General features: G+C 37.4%; 1 protein-coding gene across 2 annotated transcripts in view; it reads left to right on the forward strand.

Moving 5' to 3' along the window:
• The first annotated feature begins 3,122 nt into the window (after nucleotides 1-3,122).
• Nucleotides 3,123-25,570, forward strand: part of AFAP1 (actin filament associated protein 1) — a 1,391,048-nt gene continuing 1,368,600 nt past the window's right edge. Inside the window, exon 1 of one of the 2 annotated variants that reach the window (XM_044062808.1) lies at nucleotides 3,123-3,607. In XM_044062808.1, the coding sequence (XP_043918743.1) occupies nucleotides 3,574-3,607 (34 nt within the window). In that variant the 5' untranslated portion in view covers nucleotides 3,123-3,573. The remainder of the gene's footprint in view (nucleotides 3,608-25,570) is intronic. The other variant, XM_044062809.1, reaches the window with a different exon arrangement.

Below are 25,570 nucleotides of genomic sequence, written 5' to 3' on the forward strand. Positions count from 1 at the left end.
CTTTCTTCCGTTCCCAATGATTCCATTCCCGCTAACAAAATTCAGGGATGAATGAGCAAAACTCATCACTGCTACCATCTGGTGATTGAGAAGAGTCAGATTTAAGCCTTTGGGTCTCTATCAGAATGTGAAACTATCCCAATACTTGCCAATGCATGGCTGCTCCTTTAATTTATGTGCTCCCATCTTTTATTTGCTTCTATCTGATCTTCCTGCTGAAGCCTCAAAGGTGAATGATGTTACCAGAAGACCTTTCACCTGTCAAAATTGTTATGCTGAACTGGAGGCATTTTGCATACACCTGGAAAGGTATTGGACAACACATCATTAGTGTAATCTTCAGGTGGTCATATTCTGCTTCACTCTACCTGTCTGACGTGGGTCTTGGTTAACGCACTGTACATGCTTTGGCTATTCTCATGCTTCATTTTATTATGTAGACAAAACTGTAGTCCATGCACTGATTGGTCAAGGTGTTTCTTAAGAAGGTTATGTATCTTTTCCCATCCCCTTTTAGCATGATTAAATTGTCTCATTCAGCGGATATGCAGTTATTCTCTTGTAACATACTATTTGTGGTAGTAATTTCTTCTGCATATAGGATCTCAGAGTTGTAGGTCCTTACATGAATTTAGTTTCTTATGAATAACGTGTAGTTCTTCTAAAAAACATAAATCAGTATACTCATCTATCAATTTTTATTCTGGAAGCTGAATCCAGGCAAGAAAAAGCTCTTCTTAGGCTTGATGTACACCATCAGCTCAGCTTTGACTAGACAGGTGTGAAAATGTTTAGGAGGACAGGCCAAATGGTTGTTTCTTTTGCTTCTGATAAGGAGAGTCTTGCTGTTTCTAAGCAAGCCTTATCCAAGCGGACTGCTAACTGCATTGTCTTTTGTCATCAATCTTCAAATCTTACTTTGGCTATTGCTTTTAATTAGTCAGTTAGGGGGTTGGTTTCTCCTAGTGTCTGTTTCAAAAATGTGTCCATTGATGACATTTGCACCACATCCATATGAGTACCATTTCATACCTTTATGAAGCATTAATTCTAGAAGTGTGATTTCAGTGGACAGATTCCCCTTTAATACCTCAGTGCTTTAGGCTTTGAGCTTTTGAACTCTTGCCTTTAGCCCTTCTTCTGGTTCCTATCTTCAAAGTGGTTTATTTTTACTGATTGTGTTTCTTGGTAACTAGTATAACTGATATGCACATACTGTATCGGCTGATCTTCAGGAAGGCCATGTATAGTGGATGGTTATCATTTTCTTACTACACCAGTGTGTCTGGATAGCTCCTACACACAGTAGCAGAGGACGGACTTTCTTGATTATGTCTTTCTTTCAGGTGTGCTTGCTTAATGTGTGGGTTGAACTGGGGACTGCAATGGCTGAATGCACCATCCTATGGTATGGCAGGTGATGCACATATCTCAGAGCATGGGAGCTGGATCTTTCATGAACAATGCCAAGCTGGAGATATCAGAACAGGGAATGCCAATACTCAGTCATAACAGGGGACCTTACCGCAGATCAGCTGATATGCTGAGTTCATATATTGCATATGTTTGTGTTTATATGTGTGTGCCACTTTTCTATTATTTTTGCCTAACATAGCCTAAGATGATATCAGGTAACCTAAAGGAATTTGTGTAGCAGTTTCTTCCCATTTACAAATAACAAAATGCATGACACAGTGGTAATTACCTCAGTACTATAAGACATAGGTCTTCTTTGGTTATGCCCTAGCCATGTTCCCATATCCTGTGGCACGGCTTGCTATGATATCATCTGGTGCATATGTAGTTGCATCTACATGCATGACACAGTGGTAATTACCTCAGTACTATAAGACACAGGTCTTCTTTGGTTATGCCCTACGCATGTTCCCATATCCTGTGGCACGACTTGCTATGATATCATCTGGTGTATATGTAATTGCATCTATTTGTACTTTGTTGCAAATGGAACATGATACATAGTTGCTGCATCTTATTTTGACCTATTTTGTCTTAGCTGAAAAATCCAGTAGGTGGGAGGGGTAACCACCTACCCAGTAAGTAAAATAAATATATGCTGAAAACTTATGCACAATTTTCTCACTACAGAAGTCTGACAGGGTCTCCCTGTTCAGGTTGGTTGACCTTTCCAATAAATGCAAGCAAAGAAATAGTGAATAAATAAATGCATACATGCATGCATACATAATTAAAATAAAATTACTGTGTTGTCGCCTCACAGCAAGAGGGTCCCCAGTTCGATTCTCAGCTGGGGTGTCTTTTGTGTGGAGTCTGCATGTCCTCCTTGTGTTCACATGGATTTCCTCCAGGTGGTCTGGTTTCCTCCACCATTCCAAAGACATGCAGCAGGTGGACTGGACACTCTAATCTTGCCATTGGTGTAAGTGAGTAGTGTGTAAGAATGAGCATGGCAGGGCTAGCCACCTGCCGGTGTAAACTTTGGCTCTAAATGATTGTCACTGTTGAAGTGTCACTCCAACCCCATGTGCAAAAATGGGAAAAAAAAGGTTGTGGATGGGTGGATGTCTGCTGGTAAAGCCTCCAGTTGTTGAATGCACCTTCTATAACTAACCATCTGGTGTCCAGGCCAATCAGTAATTGAACCTGAGTCACCAGCATCATAGATAAGAGCTTTCCACATCTGCTTCTGAGCTACTATATAATTACAGATTTGTCTGTTAACATCTTTGATGTTTGATATCTCCGTCTTAGACCTGAGTTGCTGTTCTTGGTTGAGTATCATTCAAATACAGTCACAGAACCAAAACTACAGTTCAAGTCAACATAGGATATTTCTTTAATGACATCATTCTGCCATTTTTCTTTTTAAAAATATCTGCTAAAACCATGCATTTGAAAAAGAGTCAACCCATACAAAAAGGAAAGACTTTTATATTTTCAGATATGGAGAGGAGTAGAACTGAAAACATGACTAAAATTAACTGCAGTGGAAAGTGAATCTTTTTACAGTTTGTATAGAATATTGTTTCTTTTCAAAATGATTAGATGCAGACAAGAAATCCCTGCATAGAAGTGGCTAGTATACAGGAGGCGTGTCCCTGTTCTGAGCTCAGGCAGCTCTTTGATTGCTTGTCATTAAATGAAGTTTCCCTTTTCCCTGGAGTGTTTCTTTTAGCCGAGCCCCATCTGCCAGTGGGAGACAGAGCACTGGTCAGCCGCTGAGCTTCACATCACAGCAGATTTCTGTCTGCTTTTCTAGCACAAGCAAGTCTTTTCCTTCTACCAAGAAAGGGGGCTGAGAGCCAAACTGCCAACTGTTCCAAGTGGAGAGTACTTGTCTGTCAGTGTTTGAAAAGGCAGAATGGTGAAACAGTGCAGGACTGTACAGGCAAGTCTCTCTGATGGAAAGATGAGATCATGAACACCAGAAAGCAGAGCTCGAGGCAATAGAATCCTAGGTGAAAGACATTAATTTAACTTCAGAGCATTAAGGATCTGACTGTCTTATAAAAGGAATTAACGTTAAAAAAGCAAATTCAAGCTGTTAGCTGTGTCGATCCACAGTGTGTTCAGTGGGGGCTGTTCCTCTAAAAGATGCGGACTGACATGTTTTTATCGTGTTCCAGCGGTAAGCTTTGTACTTTGCCTCTAAATCTGTTTTAGCAATGTGTAGATTGTAGACTGAAGTGACATTTGTTTGTTCCAAAGGATGCATTTTGGTAGCATAGGCTGTAAAGTGTTCAGTGTACACCAATCTCACAGAAAGGAGCTTTCATGGTAGAAAACATTAAAGGTTATTGTCTGATAAGGCATTTCTCATTGACTCTTTTGTCTGAAAACTGCTTTACGACTTTAAGGTTTATTTTTAAATGAATGATAGTGTAATTTCAAACATCAGTCATTTGCAGTCCATTTCTCTTAAAACATTTTGCAAATCAGATTTACTGCTCTTTTTATTTTTAAAATATGATGTATGGACACAAATAGAAAAGCAATGCTTACAGATTTCACATTCTTCACTCGTTTGTTTATTGTAGTGCTGTGGGATTTGTTCTAGACGTCAGAATGATTCACTTTATTAATACTGATCAAACCCTAGTTCTCACAGGACCTTCAAGTAATACGAATATTATATTTACTTCATGTATAACTAAATGTTTTGCTTTAAAAAGAACAGTGCAAGATGCTGTATGTTTTTTCCATGATTATTTCAACCGTCTCTTGGCCTTAGTTCTGGTATGAACAGTTGTGAGTCATACCCTCCCCCAATCAATTTACAAACCCAGGGATGTTAGCTTTAAACAGCAAGGCTACAGTATCTCTTTTCTTGATTTGTTCATTTGAAAACAGTAAATGAGGGAAATTTGTATGACCAACACTCTAGACAAGCACTCATACTGTTATTCATTATTTGCAATGGGAAGATAGATGGCAGTAACATATAGTAACAGTGCTATTTTGTCTCTTCATCTGTCTTGTGCTGCTGCAGAGAATAAAAGCAGTGGATTAATGTTATGAGGACTTTCTCCCTGTTTTTTTTCAAATATTGAGGTTTTGTTGTCATGGCAGGAATGGACCTGATGTTCTTTGTGACTGTACGCTTTCAAATGGATTTTAAATTTATGTATTTCTATCTGTATGCCTGTCTCATATGTATAAGATGGGCACACATCAGCATTTTATTTAAACAATTCCATCTGGCTTTATGTGTGTGTGTGTGTGTGTGTGTGTGTGTGTGTGTGTGTGTGTGTGTGTTTCTGGTACAGCTAAAAATGTAAATGTAGCTAAAATGAACAACAAGATTTCTTCTTCATGAGCATGTGATATGTTCCATGCGATTTTGCACTGCCAGAAGCACCTCAGGGTTATCTATGTGAATGTCTATACTGTTGTATAAAATGAACTCTGATATTCCTTTCCTGTGATATTTCTTTGAGCTCCACCATTACTTTGAATACACAATGCAAACACAGAACAAACAAAGCTGTCACTCGTTCTACTGAGGCATATTTCAGGATTGTGGTGTTTTCACCAAGTATTCTCTGATTGTCTACATAATTGTAACAGAAGATGTCCATGTTCATTGAAACTTTTGAACCATAACACAGCATACTGCATAATGTATATCACTGTCACTGATATATATATATATATATATATATATATATATATATATATATATATATATATATACTGCATACTATATATCAGTGACAGTGGGAGGGAGCTGTTTGTCAAAGAAATTGCTGTCTGGGGAACTTGAACTGGGGAAGAGCCCAGTATCTGGAACATTTACATTGTAAAACAGCAGTGATGCATTGTCAGTAATGATATCCTTAGAGGTATGCTTAGAACTCTCTGTGGCAGGTAACACTTTGCATTCTACCCATGAACAAACTGTCTACCCTTTCTGCTATCTGGCAAATATGATTTAAGGTGATATGGAAAAAGGGACCGTCATGTTATTTTTATTATAACAGAGAACCTTCATCTAACTCTGTTGATGTTGTTATTAAGTGGCTTTCTTAGCTTTGCACTTTGTTTTATTGTATAGTTTCCCATTTTCAATCTATAAGCTGTTCACAACAATATTTGGCAATCATTACTGAGTTAAGTAGAGTTTTAGATAATCCACTGTTATGTTTGATATCTGGCTTGGTAATGAGCCAGCTGTTTTCTAGGAATGTGTTGTTTCTGTTTTGGTTTTGTTTGTTTTAACTGTCTTAGGTTTTCCTTTTTTGTGCATATGCTTGAATATTAAGGGGGGGGGGTGTTGAACATGGGATATGGTCATTTTTTTTTTTTTTTTTTTTTTTGGCGGGGGACTAGCAAAGTATACAAAATGCTGACGTCATGCAATTTATATTTGATCAATACATAGCTGTGTTCAGCAAAATGTGCAATAAAATGCAGACACATAAAACATTGTCACCAAGAGCTTGTTGCAGTTTATTTCAGAAGTCTTTAGACCTCCCCTAAATGAACAGTCTCATTACTTTATCTAGCTCTATAAACTGTAAAAAGAGAAACCGCAGTAAAGGCACAGTCAGCCCTTCATGCTTATAATAGACATAGTCATAAGAACTAAAAACTACCCCTTATAAACAGCATTGCTTATTGTGGCTTTTAATGCCTGACCTTCTGCAATGTTTACAGATCATCTTGAAACAGATCATCTTGAAATAAAGGAAACTTTTCTGTTAACTACACTTCAAGTACTGGGTTTATGTTTGCTTCTTGCAGATATGCTTTGAGGTACTTGTATGTATAGGTAACATTTGTGCTATAAGCACCTGTTCCTGGACTTGAGTCAGAAGTATCTATGTACGATGAAAAGGTCTGATAAAGTGAAACACATGCCTGTGCCTGGCATGATTTTTTATTTGTCTTTATTTATGTATCAATTAATTTGTTTAATTATAGACTAGTTTATTTTAGATTTGTTAACCAAGTTGATGTGCGGCCTTAGGTCAATTGGTGCCCTAAAAAAGGGCTTCATGGCACCCCCACCACAACACCTGGTGCCCCCATCCTGGTCTACCTACAGCAAATAAATACTGGAAAAGCACCCCTACTAGACCGGCACCCAAGGAGGCCGGCTAGTTGGCCTATGCCTAAGGCCGGCTATGGGTATAGGGACCTTTTTTTAGTCATGACCCAAGTCACATAAGGTATAGAAAATGATTAAAGTGTTCAGCACAGTAGAGGACTTTTCTGGTGAATACATATGTATGTAGTATAATTATATACAGTAATCATTTTGTTAATACAAGGGACACTGGAAGAATTGTTATCTATGCAATCAATCTGAGCTAAGAATGAATTATGAGGGAGTATGTAATCTAAATTAATTGTAGTAACAATTTATACAGATTTGATGCATTTTAAGACCTCTTAATGCATATATAATAAAATTGTGTATATTTTACACACACACACACACACACACACACACACATATATATATATATATATATATATATATATATATATATATATATATATATATATATATGTCTATAGTAGACCATCGAAGTCTTAAAACTTCGAATGTTCTAATATTGATAGGGAAAGAATTCAGTTGGCCGTTTCTGTTGCTTCGCTGTTTTCAGCACTGTGGTGAAAAATTACAGGTCAGGTTCAGGTAAGTGTGCGATTGTGTGGACGTGAGGGTTAGGATGCTGGTTAGGTGAGTTAGGGTTAGGGCACGGTTCAGGTAAGTGTGCGATTGTGACGGATGTTAGGATTAGGGTGGGGTAGGTGAGTTAGGGCATGGGTGAGGTGAGTGTGCGATAGTGACGGATCTTAGGGTTAGGGTTTGGGTTAAGGTAAGTGGATAGATAGTAGTGTATGTACAGTTTAGTGTAGGGTTAGATGTAGGATTTTAAGCATATGTGTGTGTGGATTGCTGTTTTTTTGGTGTGCTTGTGTTGTGTGTATGTGTTTCGGAACAGCAAATTTTTTCTCTGGGAAAAAATTCGCTATTCTGCATGTTAGATATTTTAAGCGTTCGCTGAATAGGGGGTCGATATTAGAACATTCGAAGTTTTAAGATATATATAGTATGCTGTAAATTGTATATATATTTATGTACTGTACAAATTAAATATATTGTATAAAACCTTCATATGTGATTTCAGGAATGATTGCTCTGTTTTATGCAAATTCTACATAATTCCAGCCTTAACCTTTAATGAATATGTATGCAGGTGTTTTTGCTTGCTGACATTCTATAGTGATTTAGAATGACATGTTAATTGTTGCAAGTCTCATAATTAGTGTTATGTAATCTGCTTGTTTTACTGTACACAGTGCTTGTACAGCAGGACTTACAAGCACCTTGCAACATAAATGCAATATGTAGAGCCAGTATATGAAATTCAGGAAGACAGTTTCATGGCTAACAACCTGCAGGTTAGGGGTGTATATAGTGGGCATACTGTGTTTGGTAGTCTTCATACCTCTCAACTTCTTAGAGCAAGAAATCTGGACAAACAACTGGAAAGGCCGCAGAAATACCTCACAAAGAGGATTACTGGCCTCAAACAGATGCCCTACACAGACTGTCTAAAAAAAACTCCAGCTTTACTCTGTCGCATATCATCTATTCTCTGCCTAACATACAAAGCTATGTCAAACCCAGAGCTGTTGGACATGCTCCACTTAAAGAAATCCCAATCCCTCCATGCTACATGCTCTAGGGACCTAAACCTTGTCACCACAATAAACAGAACATGCTGGAGGGATAGATTCCTGTCCCAGAGTCTTCCCATACTCTGGAACAAACTACCTATCTGTATCAAACAAAGCTCCTCATTAGCACTCTTCAAGAAAAATCTTGATGACTGGATGGGAAATAGGAAATTCACCCCGGGGATCACCTCTGTGGCTCTGCTCAACAGGGGCACATGAAAATAATTTTCCTGGGTGGCCAGGGTACCTTTTTGGCTAGGCTTATATAGGCCCCTAGGGCCAATAGCCTAGTACTTACCTATGAACCTATAAAAGTGGGACAAAGGCCCAGAAATAGGGGCAATTTTTAAATATTGCTCTTACAAACTTAGAAAGTTGATAGACTAACAGGTTTTGCATTAACATGAATTTTATGAAGGGTAAGAAGTCTGAAACTGAAATGTCGGTCATTATTTTCTAATGCCAGTCTTAATGATGTGCCACTAATTTGCCAAAAAAACACAAATTTATTAATAATGGATCAAAAATAGATGGCAAAAATCTGGACATTCTGCGAAAATCTGTACAGTTGAGAGGTATGTGCAATGCTGGAAAAATGTTTGTTAAAGGAAGAGCTAATGCATCCTGGTGACTGGATGATGTCATATGGTTGTGCAAGAGGGTGTGAAAAGGACTTGCTAGAGACATGCATAGAAGCATATATGCCCCCACCTCTTATTAATGCTCTCTGTTACAGTATTCAGTTGGTAACCAGATACCTGAACTAGCCCAAGACATCCTTTTCAGTCACATCCCATGCACTAGGCCATGAACATAAATACAAGAAACACAAAAAGGATAAATAGTGAGCAAGAGACCAAATTGTTATGCATAATTCTCCTACAGAGATCAAACATATACTGACAGATGAGGACTTATATCTAGTGCATTATGTGATATGCAAATTGTGATTCATGGTTATTAAGTAAATACTGATGTAAGTAATTAGTACAGCATGATATACAATGTATGCTAAAGGTTGTTAAATAAATACTCAGTGATGTGTTATAATTCTCATATATATTTACATATATAAGATTGATTTTATGCATAATCTGTTTAGCTGAGTTACCTATGCAAGTTGTAAATGATTTCTGTAATGTGGCTGTGGTTAGAATAAGGGCTCTTTTATTCCATTCTACCCACCTGCTTAATTAAATATGAAAATAAAAGATTTCATATTTTTCTGTTGTTTTTCACTTTGATGATTTCTATTGTGAATGTTTTAAAAGGTAATAGTAAGCTATGCAATTTTTGTGTTTGATAAGGATCACTTTTTGGACTGGATAGTGTCTCTATCAATAAGGCCTTGCATATATTGTGTTGATATGGTAATGTGTAGCTGCACCAAAAAAACTTGTCACCACGTGCCATTTGCAGTTGTGCTTGAAATTACAAATCACAGTGAAGTGTGCCTATTGGCAGAAACAGTGTGTCTTAAAGACCCCAGGACGTGTGTATACTGATTAACACCAAATTCTCACAAAGGCTTCATTGTACTCAGAAAATTAACTGGAAAAATAAATTGTTCCTAAAAATAAAAACTGCAGAAAAGTGTAATAGACTATATTGTTTAGCAGACCTTCCAGAGTGGAAATAATACCTTTCCACATTGGTATGTTGCTTAATGAAGACTGTTTTTTCTCTTTTGCTAAATAACACTTTTTTGTTTCTTTTCACTGTTATCCAACATTTGCAGAGGAGGCTGATACTTCATTTGAACTGTGACACCCTCACAGAAATCTTTTGTCTGTACTATGTTGACCTTCACTGGGTACTGGCTTTATGTGACTGCAGTTCTCTAGCTAACAGTAGTTGTACTGTAAAATAATGAAGTCATTGTTTAGAAGGATGACCGTCACATTATTTATGTAATTTCCTACACAGTGAAAAAAATATGTGGAAAATAGGTCCCATTCTCTTCTGTTTTTGTGTTGTCACTCAGTGTTATTCTGTTATTCAAGGAACGCTACTTGTATGCAGGGGCAAGTCTAAGATTTCTACGTGGTACATGAGCCATGTGCGATGAACATGGGATGTAGGCTGCATTCAAGGTATAGTGATGACAGCGGTAATAGAGGAAACACTTGGGCTAATGAATTTTTGATTTATGATATTTACAACCACCTGATTTATTTGCTGAGTTTAACTTTTATATTAGAAGCCCACTGAAGCACAATGGACCAGGAAAGGTTTCTTCTCAGTTGTTAAAAAGGGAAATAAAAAAAGACCTAGCAATGGAATGATACAAAATTTACAACAAAGCTTCACCATATATTATGCAAAGATTAACAGTCTGTTGTGAGGTTAAGCTAGTTTACAAAATGCAAATGACCTGAATAAGTAACCAAACTGTAGTGAGATCAGTATATGTGTGATGAAGCTGTAGTAAATAAGTGGTCATTACACCAATCCTTCAGTAAAATAAATAGAAGCAGGAACTTGCAGCAAGAAAAATCTGGAATATTCTGTAACATTTGTTTTTCTGCAGCATTAGTATAAGCAATGTTTCCAAGGGATGAGGCAAGAAGTAATAAAAAGAAAAGGCCATGTAACAACAGCAAGATAATAGTGTTGGAGGAAAACATTTTTTTCACCTTTCCATAATTCGTTTTTTATCTGGCCAGATCTATTTACATTGAAGAACTTACAAAGAGTAATTTCATTTGTCATTTCCGTTTCTTTTTATCTTTATTGTTTCAGCTTAGAGGTTATTACTCATGCAACGAGTCAGTTATGGCCTTCAAAATACTGGAATACTACATAAAAAAGTAACTATTCTGAGACACTTTTATTTACAATAACTGGTAGTTGAAAAAGCATACCCTATTTTATGGCAGGTGTTACTAACTATAGTTTAGGTAACTTGGTGCAGTAACAATGCAAGTAATTGAAAATGATATCTTATCGTCTTATTAGAATATATTTGAGACACTACAATTAAAATGTCTAGAAATTGGACAGCATCCCTTTAGAATATCTTATAGTACATTAAACACAACACTTATGCTCCAACATTGAGGAAAAAAACAACTATGTTAAGCAGCTGTCTAGCTAGCTGTTCTGGTACCCCATCCTAACCTTTGATATGAAGACTGAGAACAACAAGAAAGTAAGTTGTTCTGACAACATAAATAGAAAAAAAATGAAAAGGCTGCCCCTTCCCCAACCCTAGCTACTCTAGAGATGTTAAATGACTTTCTGACATAAAAACGGTACTTAAGAAAAGTTTATTAAGCCCCGGTCTTCACTGTTATGCTCATCTTATGCTAGAGCATAAACAGCAGTCGTCACAAAACAATGTTGTGAATCTGAAGTAATTGTGAAAGTGGTAATGCACTGTACACTACCATACTTCCTTTTTGTGTGTTTGTCAGTGCAAAATGTATTACGCTTTTAAACTGTTAGAGGATCGAACGTACAGTTTGCTTCAGGCTACTGCCTGTGGGATGGCGTTGTGTCTTACTGCTTTTTGTGCTCGTATCTTCTAGGACATTGGAGCAGCTAAAGCTCCAGCTACTGTGAAGAACTGTGTGATAATAATCAAACTGTTATGTATTGCAAAAACTATGAATGCTTACTGATCCTACACTTTTTGTCCTGGTCCCCTTCAATAAACACATCACACAGAATGACATTTGACGACCTTTATTAAACTTTCATAAACATAACTTTGTTATCAAATATTTATTACTTACGAATGAAACACAGTATATCTGATTGAATTCAAACATCCCCATACATGTAAAATTAATCAGGACAATGTGACTTTGCTCATCCTTACTCAGTAAGCAGAATCCATACCTCCAACTCACTTATGAAGCAGCGTCCCACTACTCACTTCATTTACCATTTATTGAATTGCACATTCCACTTGTTTTACTTATGAAGCAGCATCCCACTACTCACTTCCTTTACCATTTATTGAATTGCACATCCACTTGTTTTACTTATGAAGCAGCGTCCCACTACTCACTTCCTTTACCATTTATTGAATTGCACATCCACTTGTTTTACTTATGAAGCAGCGTCCCACTACTCACTTCATTTACCATTTATTGAATTGCACATCCCACTTGTTTTACTTATGAAGCAGCGTTCCACTACTCACTTCCTTTACCATTTATTGAATTGCTCATCCCACTTGGTTTACTTATGAGACAGCGTTCCACTACTCACTTCCTTTACCATTTATTGAATTGCACATCCCACTTGTTTTACTTATGAGACAGCGTCCCACTACTCACTTCATTTACCATTTATTGAATTGCACATCCCACTTGTTTTACTTATGAAGCAGCGTCCCACTACTCACTTCATTTACCATTTATTGAATTGCACATCCCACTTGTTTTACTTATGAAGCAACGTCCCACTACTCACTTCATTTGCCATTTATTGAATTGCACATCCCACTTGTTTTACTTATGAGACAGCGTCCCACTACTCACTTCATTTACCATTTATTGAATTGCACATCCCACTTGTTTTACTTATGAAGCAGCGTCCCACTACTCACTTCCTTTACCATTTATTGAATTGCACATCCCACTTGTTTTACTTATGAGACAGCGTCCCACTACTCACTTCATTTACCATTTATTGAATTGCACATCCCACTTGTTTTACTTATGAAGCAGCGTCCCACTACTCACTTCCTTTACCATTTATTGAATTGCACATCCCACTTGTTTTACTTATGAGACAGCGTCCCACTACTCACTTCCTTTACCATTTATTGAATTGCACATCCCACTTGTTTTACTTATGAGACAGCGTTCCACTACTCACTTCATTTACCATTTATTGAATTGCACATCCCACTTGTTTTACTTATGAAGCAGCATCCCACTACTCACTTCATTTACCATTTATTGAATTGCACATCCCACTTGTTTTACTTATGAAGCAGCATCCCACTACTCACTTCCTTTACCATTTATTGAATTGCACATCCCACTTGTTTTACTTATGAGACAGCGTCCCACTACTCACTTCATTTACCATTTATTGAATTGCACATCCCACTTGTTTTACTTATGAAGCAGCGTCCCACTACTCACTTCATTGACCATTTATTGAATTGCACATCCCACTTATTTTACTTATGAAGCAGCGTCCCACTACTCACTTCATTTACCATTAATTGAATTGCACATCCCACTTGTTTTACTTATGAAGCAGCGTCCCACTACTCACTTCATTTACCATTTATTGAATTGCACATCCCACTTACTTTACTTATGAAGCAGCGTCCCATTACTTACTTTATTTACCACTTACTGAATTAACATCCAACCAAATAAGCAGTGTCCTTATCCCTGCTTGCTTATGTATCGAACCACCTTCAAATACTTACTTTCCTTTCTCAATTCATTGAAATGATCATCCAAAACCAGAAAGGGAACAGAAAAGGGCACACCTGTCCCTCTTCTCTACCCAGGAGGCTAGCAAGGCTGTTCCCCCTCTGTCCAATAAACTTTCAGCAACCTAACCACTCTTAATTCATTAGGCCAAACATAATTTGGTGTACTCCATCCCCTCTAACCTGTTCTCCTCACCCCAAGCTCCATCACCAGGTCATTACCTGCCAAATGCACCAAATACTAACATTCTCATGCCATGCAAAACCATGCAAGACGAATTGCACCATCAAGCCTAACTGCCCCATTTTACTGCCGAATGTATCTATTAATTGAAAAAAAAACTTCCTTTCAATCAATATAATAATAATCCCACCAACACCTACTACCAAAATATAAACAAGGAAACATTCACTAACATCATAGCATTTGCTGACCAACCATCACCCTTTGAATGATTTCATCACATCCATAAAAGGAAATGCCACATGAACTGTAACCCAATACCACCATTGCCAAATCCAAGCCTCATCACCCAAGCAAACCTGCCAATAGCCAATTTCTGTCAATCCTACCTCAACCTTTCAAACCCATTAACCGCCAGCCAGGATTAAATCCCATCCCTCACAACCCCCATGTAACTATTAGTACTCACAGCTAACTCCTCCTTGACCTACTGAACTGATTAATGTTGTCCCCAAACCAGAGAAATAATCAAAGCTTTCCAATCAAAACTCCATCCCACAACCAACTGCACAACCAATTTAGCCATCAGGCACCCAAGATCCTGAAACCCAGCTTTTTAACCAATCCTCCTTAACCAACTCTTCAAATCCTACTTCCCATTTGTTACTCCTATATCTGGTAATGCAGTAACCTGAGCTATGTATGCAAGGAGTCACAAAACCAAGCCTTTGCTTAATCCTAGTAGCTTCTGTGTAGCCAACGTGGCATGCAGTTCCTCACATATCTTCAAAACTCACGTACCCAGAATGCTCCATCAAAGCTTATATACTCCTATCAAACATATACCGAATCATCTCCCATCAGCCCAATGTGTAAGTCAATTTGTACCCGTAGTACGCAGTCTAAAGACCATATCTGGTGTGTAACATTAGTAGAACCTGATTGAAGGACAGATTTGTCCACAGAAGATACCCTCCTTTGGAATAAACCCCACTCAAGCAAAACACCTCATTGGCCCTATCCAAACACGATTTGAACAACTGAATAAGTAGCTATAATTCACCCCAGGGGCCCCCACCCCTGTCCCTCTTGTATAAGGGCAACAAGGACTCCAATGAGAGTAAAGGCTGAACTTGCTAGATTGTCAGCACCTTGGAGCCATTAGTCTAGTAACTCCCTATGCTCGTGTCATTGCTTCGACTCTGCCCCACCAGTGGAAACCCTAAACTCTCCCTAAGTGATGCATACCATGCCTTTCTCTGCCCCCAACAACCTCCTCCTCCTCCCTTGCCCCTACATTACCCCAACCAGTACTTCACCCCAACCCCCAAAAGCCACTCAACTATTGTAACTCTACCCCCACATATGTGCTACCCAAAATCCCCCCTCGTGAAAACTAAACATCTGCCTCACCATGCCCCCAATTTACCTCAAGCACCTGCAGCCACAGTGATCCCGACCCCTATGAACTATTACTACCCTAAAGGAGCACCTGAAAAAAAAGGCTTACACATTGTTATATGAAGCACCTAAGAAAAGCCCATGTATTAACCACATAACAAATTAACCCCCAAAATTCAGGACCTGTCACTTGTACTGCTGAATACATACCCAACTGAACTACCATACATTACCTAGCACCTAAATAAATGTAACACCATAGATCCCCTCATGTGAAAGGTAGGAAGCAAAAACCTCAAACCTTAATTTGTTTAAACCTCCTAATTCCAGTAGATGAACCCCCATCCCATCAATGAATTGCATATCCTTGTCTTTCCCCTTCCACACACACCCCTTTTCAATAGGTCATAAGACCCCCTTTCACTGCAGTGTGAGACAAGCCCAACTATTCAAGTCAACAAGCTCCAAAATCCAGCCCAACCACAGTAATGACTGTCCCCATATTCTTCTACTTCTACTTCCCTCCCATTCCAACAGTAAGCAAAGGTATAAATGCTCCCCTCGCTACCTTCAGGAATGTCCTACCCCACCTGTGGATGGCCCCAACCTCCCCATAATTAAAACTAACCTACTTCACTGGGCTTACTAGTCCCCACAGTGCTCACATAGTGCTCAACACACACACACCAAATGAACAGGTAAAATGAATCATTACCAGTGACCTCCCTCTGTACAGCTCTAACAACAGAAAACTCTTGCATCAACATCAGTCCTCTGAGGAGAGCATTTCTTTCAGCCCTCCTGCTGATATGAGCTCTACGTTGACATCTTCTGTGCCCCCATTGCATAACACTCCAGTAACTGAAACCCAGGGTAACACCATCTGCAAGGAAAGAGAAATGTAAATCAACTGCAGTACACAAAGACATTTGAAGTAACCATATTATTTCACTAAATTTCTCTCTCTTTTTTTTTTATATAACTGTATAAGTGAACAGTATCCCTTAAACCTCTTGTGACTCTGCTAGTAACTGCTGTTAAGAAATCAGTAAACTTCTATATGTCTCCTCCTGCCCCCTCACGCCAAAATGTGATTTCTTACCCAGTTACACTTGCATAAATCCCTTAAGCCCCACCCTGCCCATACCTCATTTCTTCCCAATTATCCCTTACAAATTAACCCTTTCTTCCCTCTCTCTTTACTCCTGCTAATATTAACTAACCCCACTCTGAAGATGTCCCAGGAAAAATTGGTTTGCTACCAAACCTCATTTATCTGTTTGTAACTGGCAATACATGAAGCATATTAAGATCCTTGTATTACAGATAATTATGTTTGTGTTTGCTCAGTCATAATCAAGTGGTTATTTGTTTCTGTAAGTGCATGTCACGATTCATTGAGCTTGCTTTGAATGAAGAAGACTACACATTATTCAATTCCAAACTCTTGGAACATTTATTCAAAAGCTGTAGTTGCATTTGTTACACAATAATTGTATGACAGATTCCCATGGTAGATATATGTATTTAGCATCACTGAAAGACTTAATTATGTGTATGTATTTACACCCAAATGAGCTGATTTTTCAGACTATTAACAAACGTTGTTTTCCTGCTTAGATATGTCTGAAAGTGCTCTATATTTGGTACTTGATTGCTCAAAACTGTTTTTCTGAATTTTATTGTTTTATTGTACAGGTGTCATTGTCTGTATTTAAATTTCTTGCAGCTTTACAGTCCATGAGTAACTGAGCATGTATCCGATATCTGAGTTGCCTGTTCCAAGTTTCTTGTAAAGTTGTTTGTTATTATTTTATGTGTCTTAACTCAGATTGTGGCTGAAAGGGTTGCTTGGGCCATTCCAATTTAACAGTTAATTGAAAATAAAAAAAACAAATAATTACTAGAGTGGACACTCATAATAATCTCATATAATACAGAGTTAGATTTCATCTGGTTTCCTGCAAAATAGCCAAATAGCCAGATGTAGTAGATCCATATGTGAGCACTGAATAACAGGATATAGTCAGTGATACAAACCAGACACAGGCTCACAGTGGAAGGGACTGTTGGGAGTGTGAAAGACAGGAAGTTCAGGCAAAGATCCGCATTGGTTAATTGAAGGAAAATGTGAAATGCTGAGAAATATTTACATACCTGATGTGTTTAAAATTAACCTATTTTTTTCTAGCATAAGCTGTCAGAGATACACGTATTTGAGTTGATTTAGGACATAAAACTAGTGTAATATGAGCAATAGATTTTCTGTAAATCTGCCTTCATATGACTCTCATTTTCATTCATGCACTTTAAATAAATAATGCTTAAATAATTACACCAAACCAGATTGTAGGTAAACATAGTATGTATTAATTCACAACATTATTAAATATGAGTTTGTACCATGACCCTAGTGAAACTTTGAGGTAAATACATTAAAGATTTATGTTGTAACATGCAGGAAGTGAACTCATCAGAGTGTTGGTCTTTGGATGTGGCAAGGCAGGTAAACAAAATATAGAAACTTTTTTGTAAAGGAAGGGAATGAATGAGTGATTACAGCAGATATCACACGATTTGTAAGCTCCCTCTGACCATTCTCTAAAGACGTAATCAAAGAGGAAAAAAATAGAAAATTAAATGAGAGGTGACACTTCTTAGAATACTGTTAAATGGTCGGTACCATCAAGCAGAACCTCTGTTTGTCAAAGTTTAAACATAGTATGTTTGCTACAGCCTGCATACATCACCAGCTGTAGAATCACACTTCATATTTCCAGTCTTAAGGCCCATTGTGGAAGGAAGAGCTTTGGAGCTTGTCTTCTTAAACAGAGAGACAGTTGGGTGAAAGTTGGCACCAAACACCAGGTCCAGTCCCATGAAAGCAGTGTTGCTCAGTATGGTTGCATGTTTTTGCAGGTATGTGTGCATGTGTGTGTGTGTGTGTGTGTGTGTGTGTGTGTGTGTGTGTGTGTGTGTGTGTGTGTGTGTGTGTGTGTGTATGTGTGTGTCTGTCTGTCTGTCTGTGTACATGCACACATGCTGGGTTGAATGATTTGAAGCATGGGAGAGTACCTAAAGTAGGAAATAATAGATGGGTGAAAGTGCAAGTCTGCATTTATAAAAGTGACAAACCTTTATGTTAGTTTACCTACAAATGTACTCCTCATGCAATCCTCTTTTTCAGTTTGGCAGAATATCTCAAAAGGTAAGAGAACTGCTTAAAAAAACTTTTGAGCCACATGGTTACCAAACTTCTCACAACTTCATCCTGCCTTCCTAAACAAAGAAAGTCAAATTGCTGAGAAACCATTAGTAAACATGTTAAATCTGATTTTGATTGTGGTGATGTAAAAATGTTTAGGAGTTCTTGAGCTTCCTATTGTTGGAAGAGATATATCACTGAGGTGTAGAATTAAAAACAATACTCTGGTCAAACATAATGTCTTGTTGTAAATATTTTGTGCGGAATTTTAATGGTCTTACAAACTCAACAAAAAGATCTTGGATATTTGCATATTTGAAGCAGATCAGGTCACATCTGGCCTTACTTCAGGAAACTCATTAAACTAGCATGGAACATTTAGAATTCTAAACATTTGGTTACACATTCTTTCAATATACCCAGATGGCAGGACAAGGTGGGGGGATCAATACTTATAAGAAAGAAGATACCATCTGAAACATCTGAACGATTGGTAGACCCTAAAGGCATGTGACAGTGAGAGGAAAACTTGATTATAACTTATTTACAGTGATTAGTGTGTAGTTTCCTTGCAAAACAAGTCCCATTACTCTGATTAATTGGATGAGAGATCGGACTGAGATTCAGTGGGGATGTCTATCTGGGCTGGTGACTGGAACACCATTTGTTTGACAAAGGAAAGCTATGCAGACCCTCATTATTATTGTATACCTGCCTTAGGTAAAACACTTAAGAAGTTTATCAGGGCAGCTGGCTTGGCTGATGCACATATAAAGACGGAGCTTCCTATGGCTTTGTATACTTGTTACTCTTATAGATCCTCAACATATCTCAGGATAGGTAAATGTTTTACATGTGGAGTATATAATAGGCATGAAAGATTCTCTGATCACATATCATTGGCTGTGGAAATGTATCTGAAATAGGTAAAGTATTTATTACACACATTGAAAGGCTAACTTATTTTATTGTTGAGATCAGGTATTCATGGATAGTCTTCATAACTGGATAGCTGATAAATTGAATTTGGATTCAACCTCAGATTGCTCCATTTCCCATCAATGGGATATATTTAGCACCAAGTTACAGGTTTTTTGTTACACGTGCGGGCTTTAAGAAGTATCAAAATACTGTCAAGCTGAACATCAGATAACTTATTAAAGGATAATTGAATACATTGGAGCCGTGGCTCTGCCAACTCTTTCATCAAAGAAGTAGGATTATCTGATGTAGCCTATTTCAGTATCTGAGACAGAGCATGCATTATTTCAGTTGCCCATTTGTATGACTGTAGGCCCAGGCTACTTACTTATGGACATCTGTAAATAGGCAGATACAACTTTGTCTGTGCCTTTACCTAACTTGCTAATCATATTCATTACATGATGTCTGTCCCCCAGAAGTCTGGCAGCAAGCAATAATAGCTTCTATTCTGAAACCCAATAAAGACCCACTGCCCTTTTCATTCTGTAGACTATTTTGAGTTTTAAATAATGATTATAATTTGTTTCATTTCTATTTTGGCTAATAGATTATACACCTGTTTTTTCCCGCTGGTTTAACAGTACCCTGCATAAGTTTACAATTGCAAAGTGCATCTTACTCAGATTTAATCAAACTGTGTAGAGCAAGTAATGCATTTTTGTTTAAATTGTTGTCTGACATACTTCCATCGTGACTTATTCTTCATGCATAGAAACAACATATATTTCTAGGTTACAGTTACTATGCACACCGTAAATAAGAAGAGATTTAAAAAACAATGATTTACTATCTAACTATCCCCCAAATAAAGGTGAAATTACCTGTATCACAGGTGTCTGAAGAGTTAGATGTACCACTGTCTGGCATTGTTGTTGCTGTTAAGGAATACTTTCTGTAGTGAAATTTAATGTAGTCTTAAGCTTAAAAACCACTACTGGTCAGTCATTGCTGAGTTCACCTTCAGTATAGCCAAGATGGAAAACATACTAGGCCTTTTGATAGGACAGGCTGATGTTCAAAGGCTAGTTTTGTGTCCATTAATTACTTGTTTAAATATGAGATTGTCATAAAGGGGGTTCGAGCTGGATTCTAAATATCTGCAGAACTGGTTTGTATTTGGACTGTATTGTCAGTTGATAGTATTGTGAACTTTTCATTTGGTTGTGATAATGATAAAAGCATAGTTGAAGTCTCTGAAGTAGCTGACTGTGCAGATGGAACACAATCAACTGCATATGCTTTCACTGGATCAAAAATGCTGTCTTCCTCTGTTTATTGTTGTTGTTTAAAACTAAGGTCAGTTGGATAAACTTTTGTTATCACAGTTCTGTTTCACTTTCTTCAGCTTCATGGCTGTGCTCAAATTCATTAATTTCCTTAGCAGTTTGTATCATTTTCTCTGCAGATATAGTTTGCCCTGTTTTTTGGTGATGTTCAATAATTACAGTGACCACTTATAGCTTTTTCTCTCACATGCCTATCTAGTAGGATGTCTACACGTTCCACTGAGTACTTCACTTATTATTGCATTCAATTTTACATTTGTAACCTACTCCTAAAAAGTTTAACAGATGTGCTTCAGTCTCATCTGTGGATTAATAAATGTTACAGTGTTTTGTTATTTTACACTGTTGAAGTGGACTGAGTGTTTTATAAATTTCAGTCAAAATAGTGAATATTACCAGCATTATGATGAATAGGCTGAACAGCTGTCCATTTACTTCTTGACTCCATGTCATGTGAAAGTTTCTAGTGGGTAGTTGTTTTCTGTAGTCAAAAGCAGATTTCAACACATAAATGTAACAGTCAGTCAGTCAATCAAACAGTATGTATATAAATGTAGTTATATTTGAGTAAAAGGAAACCAGTGCAGAATATGACTAATTGTAAAGTGTATAATGCTTTGTATTATCCCATGGTGGACAATTACCATCCCTCTCAACTTGGAAACATCAAAATCTGAACAAAGACCCATGAAAAGTAGGTACATTTGGCCAAAAATCTGGATGATTATTAACATAAAATTTGCATGAACAATGACATACCTCCACCCACTCCAGTGGAACTGTGGGATATCAACATTCAAATGGAAATTGAAAAACTTACAAAATAACACAAAATATAAGCAGAACAAAAAAAAGAAAAAAAAAAGAAAACACAACAATGCAATTTTTGATAGTGCTAGAAGCAAGTAACTGTCAATACTGCTACCAGTGTGCACAACAACATATTCAAGTGAAGACAAGCTAAGAACTGCAGAAACATTTAAACACAAGACGTAAAACAGGATACCTGAATCAGTTATAATATTATGCTGTGATTTAAATGACTTCATCTGAGATAAATTCTGAGGTCTGAATACCAGTAACATAGCATTTGTCTTCTCTTGCACATTCCAGAGGTCATTTTTTTACTCACATATTCACAATAATGTGCAGTTTCAGCTTTTAAAAAGTCGTAGTTATCTCTGTTTGCATTCAGCTCATACGTTTTAACCATAACTAGGAACAAAGCATGTGGTGTGGTCCACTATTTCTTGCTAAAGAGCAGAAACAGACACCAGTCCAAACAAAGTCATTATATTTGAAGGCAATGGCAAATCAAATGTAATGAATATTTTTTTTTGGTTTACCTTCATATGTGCATTCTGCACACGGGCGAACAGCAGATGTTCTAAAGGACTTTTGCAAAGTTTGCAAACGTCGAACGCAAAATGCTTCGAATGTGCAATGAGCGAATGCACAGTGACATTCGCTCATTGCAGATTCAGCATTTTGGGGCAGATTGCACTATAGTGGGGATCGGAAAACAGACCCTTTCCCCACTGTAGTGCAATCTCGGAGTTAGTATATTAAAGTAGGGGGGTGGGGGGTGCAGCCCCCCACATGGGGGTTGCAGGAGGGCTTGCCCCTCTGCATTACATTTCATTACACTATGTATTCCACTTTTGTGTTTGAAAAATCAGCGAATCTGCTTTTCAATTTCCTGATTTTTGAACATTGGAAACTGTTGCTGTTTTGAGTTTCGTTCTTACAATTCGCTCATATGAGCAATCGCACGAGTGATTTTCATCCGTGTAAAGGTAAACCATTTCTTTCACATATATAGAGATATGTATGCCATAGGTCAGCTGTTCCCTGCACCCCCCACCATGCAAAACTAACTTCAGTTCTTTTTATTTTGATTGACATAGAATGCATCTAATCTGTAACACTGGCTGCCTGGGCTGATATTAGCATACTGAAATCTCTACAGCTGTACACTAATGCCCCCTGATTTACCTTCCTTCAGCACTGGCTTTATATTCCATTTTTTACTTTAGATGTTCCATATGGCAATAATGACATTATTTGCTTAGGTTTATTTCATTTGTGAGCAACAATGTAAGCAGAGCGGCTGGGCAGTGCCACTGTCAAGTAAACAACTGACTGACATTTTTTTGTATTTACTTTATTTTTCAATAAAATTTCACTTACCTTAGGGATGAGGTTGAGGTAAAACTAAATGATAATTTCCTCATCCTACCACTAGATTGAGTCAAGTCTGTCTGTCTGTGGATTGGTAGTTTGTTGTGGCTTGCTTTGTGGTCAGTGGATGATGAGAATCAGATAACCCTTTCCCTTTAATTCCAATTCTGTGAGTCATAGTGCAACTGTGCGATGATCATGGCTCCAGAGTGAGTGACAAACTGACAGAAAATAGTACAAGTCCAACTGAGTCCAACCTACTGTTGAACTAGCCAAACTAACTTAGCTAAGGCAAGCCTGCAATAAAGTAAAGGAGGCACTCGAGATGACGAGTCAGTCTGGCTGTCAGTTGAAGCTCCAGTCCACACACTGACACTTCACATAGGTGCACAACACAAGCCAAAGCTTCAACATGCAACTTCTCTTAATTTTTTATTTATATACTGGATGGAACAGACTTCACTTCCTTGACTTCCTTTCTACTCAACTTGTTTGTTGTTCCGAGCAACTTGTTCGCTCCTCAAACTGAAAGTTGCTCAGCACTATAATGTTACCAAGGCAATGTCAATGCAGCTAAGTAATCAGTACTGTAACCATAGTGTTACCTTTAGACCTTCGCCACCCCACCCTACCAAAATGTTCATAGTTGCACCTGCACAGCTCAGTCTTGCTGCTGATGTCATCACGCATACTCTTGCACGTTGATAGCACAGTGGGATATGCTGATGATGCGTGATAATGTCAGCACATGATTCAAAAATAACAACAATAAGGAAATACAAACTGGAAATTAAAGGGGTCAATCAGGAATTCATGGCACATAATTATTTTAGCCCCATTAATGGTAAATACTGAGAAATTCGGCACAGTTCAGAGGTATGGCAACTATTAGTGTTATATTTATGTTACTATACTGTATGCCAATCATTATACACAGAACAAGGAATCTTGTTCTGTTCTAATTTCCTTTTTCTTGAACATAACTGCATTTATTTGTTGATTTATTGCATGATTAATTGTATTGCATGTGAATGTTAAAATCTGCCAATGACTACAGAAAACACCTACCCACTACAGACTGTCAAACTACATATCCTAAAAAGTGCATCATTAGCATTCTAGTGACATGGAAGTAGGAAGTAACGGGACAGCTGCTTAGCCTACAGTTAGTACCAATACAGATTTACTATACTTAATAACCATAGTTCCACTAAAGTAACTAAGTAAAATTAATTTATCTTATCATCAGAAAGCCCACTTTACATAATGAGAGCACAATTAAAGCAAAAAGAAATGGCAACAAAAATCTTCACGCATGATGTTAAAGAGGAGTACCATCGCCAACAAATTAATTTATTTATTATTTTTTAAATAAAGAAACATGGTATTTCTCAAGTCAGTAGACATGGTCAAAGCAGCCACAGCTGAGGCACCCTTCTCTAGTACTGGCTAAGGGATCCCCTGGAGCTTTGGCCCTAAGAGGCTGCAAAAATTACCTGTATTATAATACATCACTGCATACATTTACATGTTATATGTAAGACAACTGTATTCATCATCTGCTAGGTGAAAAGCAATTAGCTGATAACATCAATGTGAAGGTTTGTTTGTCTGGAGTTGGGGGGTCTATGATAGCACTTCAACCTAAAAGAACTTCATATGGGTTAAATTTCACATCTTCTAGAGGAAAAAGTGAACTATGATCTGTGTCCCCATCATCAGTTACCATACACTTCTGCTGTTTATTTTCCTTTTCTTGTACTGTTATTTTTGTGGTCTTTTCAAACCCTTCACAGTATTCAAGTTCTCTACACTTCTTCTAAGAACATTAACTTCCTATCCATCACTTTTGTCACATTAACATTTTCTTTTCAAAAAATAAAAATATAAACTTGAATGAAAATTTCTACATTTCTTGGAAATTATATTATGTGAATAAAGTGTGAGGAACTGCTACAAATTTAGGGAAGTGTTTATCAGAGAGGTGTGGCAGTCTTGGAGTTGCCTATATTATTTATGACAAGGTTTTTATATTAGTTGTAGATTACTCAAGTTTTGTCTTGAAAGACTCAAGCACTTTTAATATTTCAGAACAACTAAAGTTCAGTAAATTTTATGTTGCAAATGTCTTTTATGATTGTTGAAATGATGAACAAAAATTGTTAAACAATTCTAGATAAGATTTTTATGATTATGGGTTAAAACATGATCTCCAAATCCAGATGTATAAGAAGCAGAAACGTCAGAGAAGGAAGCTGGCAAGTCATTAACTGTATCTTTTCAATTTGCCTAAGTAGTGTGAAATTGTTAAATGCTAGGGTTATAAGAATTTTTTGCATTTATTTCCTTGCAGTTGAAATATGTTAAGTCTCATGTCATACTTCTTGAAGTCAAGGGAGTTCTTGTTTTTTTGTTTGAAAATGAAGAGTTCCTTTATTTTCAAGGTGGCATGATCTTACAGTTAGTATATCTAAATTCCAGGGTTTTGTGTCTCTTCAGAAATAATCTTATTTTAGCTTATAGCTTTGATGATTTTGTTTGTCTGGTGAATTTTCTGAGATCATTAGACACATGATAAAATTAATGTTAACAAGTTGCCATGCATCTATTCTCAGAAGTACTCTCTTTAAAAAGAGACAAATAGTAATAACTCAAAACATTAATCTTATACAAGCAATCTCCATCCTTAATAATGTAATCAATTCCAATGCCACTCCCCCATCAAAAATCCTGCTCTTCAGTTAGGATAATCG

The sequence above is a fragment of the Protopterus annectens genome, chromosome 2.part1 (assembly GCF_019279795.1).
Source record: "Protopterus annectens isolate FY-2018-M chromosome 2.part1, PAN1.0, whole genome shotgun sequence".
Classification (NCBI taxonomy): Eukaryota; Metazoa; Chordata; order Ceratodontiformes; family Protopteridae; genus Protopterus; species Protopterus annectens.